The sequence below is a fragment of the Hyperoodon ampullatus genome, assembly GCF_949752795.1.
Source record: "Hyperoodon ampullatus genome assembly, chromosome: 12".
Taxonomy (NCBI): Eukaryota; Metazoa; Chordata; class Mammalia; order Artiodactyla; family Ziphiidae; genus Hyperoodon; species Hyperoodon ampullatus.
In genome coordinates, this window is record NC_136925.1 from 23601269 (window position 1) to 23611069 (window position 9801).

At 39.8% G+C, this 9801-nt stretch overlaps 1 protein-coding gene across 4 annotated transcripts in view; it reads right to left on the bottom strand.

The window, feature by feature from the left end:
• Positions 1-8857, bottom strand: part of MAP3K7 (mitogen-activated protein kinase kinase kinase 7) — a gene marked incomplete at both ends in the record, with an annotated part of 66746 nt that extends 57889 nt beyond the window's left edge. For all 4 annotated transcript variants that reach the window (XM_079716810.1, XM_079716809.1, XM_079716812.1 and 1 more), the window contains one exon: positions 8738-8857. In XM_079716810.1, coding sequence (XP_079572936.1) covers positions 8738-8857 — 120 coding nt within the window. The remainder of the gene's footprint in view (positions 1-8737) is intronic.
• Positions 8858-9801: the final 944 nt, after the last annotated feature.

The window sequence follows — 9801 nt, forward strand, 5'->3', positions numbered from 1 at the left end:
TTCAAGGGCAGGAAAGACCTATTCCCGCGCCCCCTCCCTCCCAACTTCTCACTGAGATCCCCAGGAGGAAGCAGCCTCACAGGATACGCTTTGCCAACATGGGAAGCTGCAAATGAGTAAGTGTGGCAAGGGAGACAGTCAGAGGGAGGCCCTACCCAGGTTCTCTCAGCCCCGACAGTACAGGGAAATGATACAGAAAAACTCTTGCCAAGAGAAAAACAAGGTAACTGAAAACTGAAGAGTCTTCTGACTGCAGGAAGGAGGCTGTTGGATGGTAGACAGATCAAATACAGGGAGCTAAACGCAGAGCTCAGCTGAATTTCAGAGGATCAATGAAAGCCAAAGGGGAAGGCCTAGTCAGCAAGCAGGGAAAAATGGGTAAGATCTCCTGCTTTTGAGGGGTGAAGTGAGGCTAATGCCAAGAGAATGATGAACTTCATTTCTTTACTCCTTAAACCAATATTTCTTGAATGTCTACTATATCCAGCTACCATCTGGGATACAAGAGATACAGCTGTAAATAAGACAAAGGCCCTGATCTATGAGGAATGTACTTTCAATTTAAGGGGGGTGGGGAGAGGAAAGAAAAGACAGTCAATAGACAAAAAGATGAATAAGAAAAATATCAGCTTGTAAAATAAATGCTGTGTAGAAAACCAAAAAATTGAATAATGTGACAAAGAGACTGGTGAAACTTATGGCTGCATAGTATGAAATGCCATCTAAGGAGGTTACTAACTTGATATTTGAATGACACATGGAACCAAGCAAAGAAGAAGAAACAACTAATGTAAAGGCCCTAAAGGGGAAAAAAAAAACCCCTCATTTCCTATTCAACAATATTTGAACCCCATCTATAGACTAGGCATTATCCTATGAATTCCAGATAAAGAAGGGAACAAACCAAACCAAAATCCTTGCTCTAACTACTTATATTCTCGTGGAGGGAGACACATAAAGAGGAATCAAGATTTATTAAAAAAAAAAAAGATATATTTTAGAAACTAATAAGTGCACTAAGAAGAAAAGCAGCATAATTGTGTGTGTGTGTGTGTGTACATGTGCGTTCACTACCCCCACCCCAGTTTTAAACAGGATAGTCCTGCAAGGCCTCACTGAGAAAGGTGATACTTTAGTGGTGACCTAGAGGAATACTTGGAGTGTTTGGTGTGAGCGGAGCAGAGTGGGAAAAGGGAAGAGTGATGCAAGATAAAGGTGGAGATAGCAAGGACATATATACACTACCAAACGTAAAATAGACAGCTAGTGGGAAGCAGCCGCATAGCACAGGGAGATCAGCTCGGTGCTTTGTGACCACCTAGAGCGGTGGGATAGGGAGGGTGGGAGGGAGGGAGACGCAAGAGGGAAGAGATATGGGGACATATGTATATGTATAACTGATTCACTTTGTTATAAAGCAGAAACTAACACACCATTGTAAAGCAATTATACTCCAATAAAGATGTTAAAAAAAAAAAGATAAAGCTGGAGATACAGGCAGACTCTGGATCCTGAACGGCTCTTGGCGCCATGAAAAGGAGTTTGGATTTCAGTCTAAGTAATGGGAAGCAATTAGAGGAATTTAAGGAGGAATGTGACATGAATTTTCATTAAAAAAAAATCATTCTGGCTCTAGTGTGAAGAATGGATTGTAGGGAAGCTAGCGTATATACAAAGAGAGACCAGGTAGAGGCTGTAAAAGCAGCCCAAGCAAGAGAGAAGAGCTTTGAGGACAAGGTTGACGGTAGTGCAGAAAAATGGGCAGATCTGGGATAGGTTTTAGAGGTAAAGTCAAAAGAGCTTGCTGATGATCTGCATGCAGGCAGGACAGGTGGACAGGAAAAGAGATGAATCAAGGATAACGTCTAGACTCAGCACCAGTTTAATGAAGGATAAGAAACACTGGAGCAAGCAGATTTTCTTTCTTTCTTTTAACAGCACAGAGTTCTGATTTAGTCATATAAAGCTTAAGATGCCTATTAGATATCCGAGCGGAGATATCAAGAAAGAAGTGGAAACATGAGTCAGGGAGAAGTCAGGCAGGAGATGAAAACTTGGGAGAGTCATCAGCATTTAGTTGGTACTTCTGGTCAATCAACTGGGTGCTGTGACCAAAAAATAACATGTAAATATTGGGGTCCCAGAACTGAGCTTTGAAGCACTTCGACATTTAGAGCACAGAGGAGAAGGAACCAGAAAAAACTGAGATTCAGCAGTCAATAAGGTAGCAGGCAAACCCGGAAAGTGCCACAAGAAGCCAAAAAAAGAGAGTTTCAAGAAGAAAGCAGACATAAAAACAGCAAAAGCATTAAGCCAATGGCTCTCTAAGTGTGGTCTCTGGGCCGGAAGCATCTGCATTGCCTGGAAATTTGAGAAGATGTAATTCTCAGGTTCCCACCCAGAATTACTGAGTCTGAGAGTCGGGCCCAGAAATCTGTGTTTGAACAAGCCCTTCAGGTGATTGTGATATTTGAGAATTACTGTATTAGGTTATATTAAAACCATAATTAACAGTGAGACAGGACACTTCACTGGAAACCATGACATAGACCAGAGAGCCCTCTCTTGATGAAGTTTTCCATAAATAATATGGACATGACATCTTGGGCAGGAAGAAAGGAAAAGGAGAATTCTTGTGAGCAACCTAATGTTTTTCCTGACACATGGTAGATCAAGAGAAAAGAGTGGCACAGATGGCAAACTGCGACACAATGGCAACTGAGGTAAACAATGAAAAAACTAATATTCAAACCACAAAACACTGAAAGGAAGTCACTTTTTACTTACTACCAAATTTCTAATTCAAGTTCACAATCAAATATGCTTTTTGGATTGCATTCATATCTTAGTAAGGTTCTTTGACATATTATCATTAACAATTAGTTTGAACTGACAGCTTTCCCCAAAGATCAGTTTTCACCAAGAGTGTAAAAAATGGTCCACATCCAAATTACAAGTATCCCCTCCAACACACACATCCATCCAAAATGGTGAACCCAGAAATAAATATTTCAGATATTTTTCACAATCCCTCAGCTGTAAAAACAGAAGAACAGAGGAACGCAAAGAGAACTTTGGTTTTAAAAGGGAAATCAATTTAGAAATATTTCCTTCTGAATTTATGAATGTTTTCTAAATTAAAATGTTCTCAGATTAATTCTCTTATTATATGTAGCTCTCCCCCTATGGTTTAGCCCTTACGGTTTTGGGTCCACAACTTCAGTCTCATGTAATAAAGCAGATTTAAATTTAGTTTCTTAATAAAAAGTACAGAAGAATAAGAGAGATGATTATAGAATATTTCCATGCAATTAGTATTAAAAGGCACAAAAACCAAAATCAGAAATTGGTGTATGTGTTTAAAGAAAGCAACTCCTTTAAAAACTAATTTCTTTAAGACGGAAGACTACTCCATTCCTTTATTCAAGTCAGGTTTTTAAAAACAAAAAACCACCTAAACTAAAACTACATGGAAAAGCATGTGTGCTCTTAATTTACTATGAAATAACTCTTAATTGTGCCCAATTCACATTATTTATAGTTCAGTGACTGTAGCTGTCAGTTTGCTTTGGCCCTGTTCTGTGGTCTATGTGAATGGACCCTGGCTGTGCTGCCACTACTCTGGCTAGAAATTTGGAACATGACAGAACAAGCATAGATCTTAACATTTATTAGTTAGAATTTGGAGCCTCCAACTATTTCAGAACTTCAATATCTATTAATAAACTGTGGCAGAGTAGAACTGCCATCTGCTGACAAGACAGACTTGATAACATAAAAGTAAAGCTTTGGGCTTCCCTGGTGGCGCAGTGGTTGAGAGTCCGCCTGCTGATGCAGGGGACACGGGTTCGAGCCCTGGTCTGGGAAGATCCCACATGCCGCGGAGCAACTGGGCCCGTGAGCCACAGCTACTGAGCCTGCGCGTCTGGAGCCTGTGCTCGGCAACAAGAGAGACCGCGACAGTGAGAGGCCCGCGCACCGCGATGAAGAGTGGCCCCCACTTGCCACAGCTGGAGAAAGCCCTTGCACAGAGATGAAGACCCAACACAGCAAAAATAAATTAATTAATTAAAAAAAAAAAAAAAAAAAAAAAAAAAAAAGTAAAGCTTTGATTATGCAAACTTTCTTTTGACTTTTTCATGCAGTCTTTTAAAACCAGCCATAAGACATCCAACCTGTTTAATAGGCCCTTCTTTCAAATAATATGCCCACGTCATCTTTAAGCTACACATGCACAATATAAAAGTTACCGCTGTGGCTACCTCTTAACTGAGATAACAATTACAGATTTCTACTGAACAATAATTACTAAGCTTCACATGGAAGAGCTTATTAATAAATTTTAGATGTTCATAATATTAATACTGACTAACAAATCTATAGAATCAGTTTATTCAGGCCACTCTAAGTTAGGTATTCTCTGTTTTCAGTTGCCCATATACTTTAACGTAAAATTACAAAATGTACATCACTACCAAAGTTCTTCCTGTATTTCCCTTTAAAACAAAATCTTTGCATGTCTCCATAATGAAGCTTAAGAAGATATAAATGCTGCAATGATTATATGTGCCTTGCCCATATGCTATTCTTGACATCAACACTGTGGGTCTCCCCTTTAAAAACCAACCATACTAAATACGGTCTTTTTAGCATTTTAGTAAAGGCCCATCAATACATGGCTTACTCTCAGCACCTCACTCTTTGCAGCGTCTTTTACCCCTGGCTAAACCAAAGTATTTGCTAGGTATAATGGATTGTAATGGAATCAACATTTGCAAAGAGAATCAGATTTCATTTTTAGTGTAAGTGCTACTTTAACTTATCTAGTGTGAATGCTACTTTAACTTATCTTAACCTCTGGTTATATCACATAAAAGAACCAGACCATATAAGAGAACCAGATGGACACTAAAATTCTCATGATTATGCTGTGGTAACTTCATTTACTCACTCAGCAACTATTTATAGAAAACCTTTAGATGCTAGGCATTGGAGTTACAAGTCGGAATAAGACAGGTTAAACTTTGCTGGGCGGATATATAATTTTGGTTACTGGTAAGTGCCATGAAGGATAACAAAAATGACAAAGATCTAGGTTGCTCAGGGAAGGCTTCTCTAAGGAAGTAGCATTTGAAGTGGGACTTGAATGGTGAGAAGGAGTCTGCCATTTGAAGTTCTGGGGGAAAGAGCATTCGAGGCAGAGGAACAATTGCAAAGAAAATTCATCTTAGTATCTTTCCCAATCTCTGGTGCTTACTTGATTCAAAATGTAGTTTCAAAATCTTTCCCACTCAATGGAGCCTTCTGTGATAAACTCTATTTTCAAATTATGGGTTAAGTGCTCAATTTACATTACATTCATAGTTTTAAATTTGTGGTCCTGAAAATCTAGTCTCACAGTAAGTCAAAGTTTTTAAGGAGAGAATCCTAGGATCCTTCTGTTCATCTTCCATAATCTTAGCAATATTATCCACAGAAGACACTGTTCATTAAATGCTCAAGACCAACTATTATAAAGGAAATCAGTATTTTGTTTCCCCATTCTTACAATAAGGTTTGGTTACAGAGTACTTCAGAAAGAACCAAAGTGACCCCGTAAATCCAAATGGAAAGAGCAAATGACTCAGGAGTGAGAAACTGCAAATTCATTTCCTGGCTCTACTATTTACTTAGACACGAGGCTTCTGGCAAATCAAACTCTATGACCATTTGTCAATATCTGTAAAATGGGGGTATCATTTGCCCTATTTAACCAGGATTCGTTAGTCACAAACTACAGTCCACAAGAGATCATGATCACTGTCCTTAAAGCTTACTGTGGAAACACAGCATAAATACTGCAAACAATAATGTGTTTTCATTTTAGAACTGGTAGAGACCTTAAATGATCTTGTTCAATCTCTTATTTTACATGAGAAATCAGAGGCCCAGAAAAATAAGGTGACCTGCTCAAAGTTAATGAAACACATTATGGCAAAATCCGTATGGCATCGACATTTTCTAAATACCCAGCCTACTGGGTACACTTTTTTACCACACCACACTGCCTTCACCACTTCTTGCAAGCTAGTCCACAATGTGCATACCTCACAATTTATTCCAACAGTCTCTACACTCAGATCCACAATGACAAAAGCTAAATGACTTTAAAAAAAAAAAGTACCTACATAGGTTTCTGATGCTGAGACCTGACATAATTTGATATCAGAATTGAATTTAGGAAGTTCCACGCTGATATTACTGAGTCATGATAGTAGAGATATTAGAAATGTAAGGTGTAAAATCAGCTGATGCCTTAAAAATATGCACCTACGAAATGAGTGCATATTTGGCCTATGGTTGGAGTATTTTTCTTACATAGTTTCCAACTGAATCGATATAATGCTGATTGATTTACACTTATTTGAGAAATAGAATATGATTTTCTTTATTTATATGCAATATACTGGTACCACATAAAATACTGAAAGCAACATAAAATACTTTTTGTTTTTAGTCACCTTTCTCTGTTCTCTTATTCATGATTTTAAGCTAGAAGCAGAATCTAAGTTAAGAAATAGTTACTGAGTGCCGTGCACCCTAGATTATATAACACTGTTTTAATGTGAAAATAAAGAATATGATGAAAATTATGTAACGGTTTTAACATTAGAAAAGTCTAAATTCAATCTTTAACATGAAATTAAACTGTGTAATAAAAAAGTGAGAAGAATAAAATTAGATGACTGCCTGACATTAGAAAACTTCAGCTACAAACAAAAATTTACTCCTCAAGAATGTCCTAAAAATACCAAAGAAAAGTTGAAACGTCATCTAAACTGAAGGAAGGGTCTTTGGAAACAGAACCTCAGTCAGAAGTTAAGTGGCTTCGGAGGAAGAGCAGTAAAAAGATAAATGACACCTTAGTAACCAAGAATGTAAAATGCTTTAGAAAGTAGTGTGGGAAAACTAAGGTGGTAAAAACCAAATGATGTAAGTCTGTGAAAGCATTTGGAAGACCGTGAAGTACAAGTTATTATTATATGACAATCTGTAGTCTACAAGCATAGCAGTTCACCACAGAGCAGACATAAATGCTTATTTAAAAACTGTAATTCTTTTATACTGACTCACCAAATTTTCATTCTTAAAAAAGAAAGAATGTTAGCCATGAAAGCTGGATCAACTATCTAATTCTTAAAAAGGAATTTATCATAGCCTCAATAGAACACACACACACACACACACAAATTCCCCCCTCTTTCCAAACTATGGGTCCTTCTTTTAGCCATGTGACCTTAAAGCAGGTAGGTCACTGTTCCTCTCTGTAACTCAGTTTTCTAGTAATGTGTGTCAGGCAGTGTTGGGTGTTTTGCATGTATTACCTAATAAAATCTGTTATACAAATAAAGTGAAATAGAAATTATTATCCCTATTTTATAGTTAAGGAAATGAAAGCTCAACAAGGTTAGTCAGGAGACTTGCTCCAAATCATACAGCTAATAAGTGGCATAGCTGATATACTGAACCTTCATCTAACTCCTTCCAAAGGCTTTGCTCTTCCCACTTACACTATCTTGTAAAATGAGGTTGTTTTCAGTGACCTTTAATGTTATTTTATTCAAGTAAAAATATGATTAAAGAATCCATTATTCTTCCAAAACATGCATAGAAAAAAATTATTTGTTGAAGGATAATTATCTCACTACTTTTAGCTTGCCACCACCTAAAAATAATTTTGAATTTTTAAAGTAGAGATAATTGAGAGTCTGTAATATAGGACATACAGGGTTCTTTTTGGTGTATGTAATGTAAGGTGCTTAGTACATTTTAAAAATGATAAACAAATGGTAAATAATAGATACAATTTTCAACCAAAGTTTTAACACTTTCTAAAGTGTATCTTTACATATATACAGATTTTACTTTTCTAAATTTTGTGGACTTTACAACCAATCTCTGTGAATTTGGAAAGAAGCAGTGTATTAAAGGCACATTATTACTTTGCTCTAAAATAATTTAATTTATTGCAGAATAAAGAATGGATTCGGGTTTTCTAACAGCGATTTTTGGTCTGATATATTCTGGTTGTCACTGAAATCATTAGTTATCTCTTCAGAATATGCTACTTGAAACATCTTTTCATCGTATAGCAGTCTACAGTACTAAAGGTGAAATTAACCTAAAGTAGTCTAATTGAAGGCAAAACATTTAGTATTACGACTACTGCTCTATGGAATCGGCTAAGCTGAGAACCATTCCGTACTCGGGGAGAAACTGTGTTAGACCTGGGGATGTATTAATTTATCAAGCATCCATAGAACACCCACTGGGCGCCAGACGCTGAGCTGGAAGTCGAACACAACAAAATCCTTGGCCCTTAACAACACTATGCCTTAGAGAACCAAAACTCCAAAACGGCCATGGTCTTTGATGAGTTTTACTACTGAACAGGTTCGAGAACTGGTGAACCACACGACCGCACCAGTTCATCCTTCTCTGTTTGAGATGACCCAAATCCAGGCACCGGAATATCAAATTCAAACTCAAGAGTGCCGAAGTGAGGAAAAAAGAGAGCTACACCGGAGCAGGTGAACGCGGAGAGTCCCCTTTACACCCGGTCCCCGTGGAGTGTGGGGACACCCGGGTGGACCCCGCGAAACAGAGGGGTCAAGGAGGCGCCTTAAGTGTCGGGACCAGGAAGAGACCTGGATGGGCCGGGGCCGGGGCCGGAGGCTCGGTGCCGGGCCTCGCTTACCTCTTCCACCTCGATCTCCTTGTAGTCGATCTCTTCAAAGTTGAGGACTTGGGAGGGGGCTTCGATCATCTCACCGGCGGAAGACGAGGAGGACGAAGAAGCGGCGGAGGCTGTAGACATGATCCCTTGCGGAACCCGGGGGGCCAGGGAAGGTTGCGGCCCGGACAGTCCGGGGGAGACCCGCGCCCACCCGCCTCCGGACCGACCTTCAACCTGGAGCCACGGCGGTCCGTGGCGGGGACAGGGGCTGCGGCCACAGCCGAGTCCCGGCTCCGGCTCCGCTGCGTTTTCCTCCGCCGGGCCCCGCCCACCAAACTTCCGGTTCCGGCCTAAAATCGGAAACCAGAGGTGGGCGGTGAGCTCAAGGGAGGGCAGGAGAGAGTTTGGTGACAGAGACTAAGAAAGGAAAGACGGGTTGGGGGGTGGGGTGGGGGAGGGTGAGAGGCTAGCTTGGACCCGTTGGACAAATTTCGCGAGATCTTTGTTAAAGGGCCTCAGCAACCGGAAGATACCGCGAGAGCTGGCGCGTGACGTAATTAAAACGCGCGAACGGAAGTGACGCAGAGCAGGATGGACTATCAGTATGGTTGGTCCACTAGGAACCAGCGGGAAAGATAAAACCTTCGGTTTGTACTCTGCTTCGTGAACTATGTTGTGACCCCGCTCCCTCTTCCCTCAGAGGCCTGCAGACGGACGGTAGTGTTGGCTTGAGTTTTTGTGACGAAGCTTACTTTTCAGTTTCACCCCTAAGGTAAACTGAACTATTTCTTAAAAAGCCTTGGAAAATGTGTCTCCCTCAATGTGTTTGGAAGGAAGCGGTTGCTACTGTTACTTTGAGGCAGTCCCTGATGCTATGAGAGATTCTAAAGAAAATAATACACAGCGAGCCAGCGCATGTAACCTGATTAACACTATGTAGCCTCACGAACAGAAGTTAATATTAGGTAAGGTAGATACTTATAATTTGGCATAATTTGTCGTTCATCTGTATTTATGGGGTGTGTTAATGCTACGTGTCGGAGTGCAGAACACTGTGCTGGATGCTTTACATTTATAGTTTAATC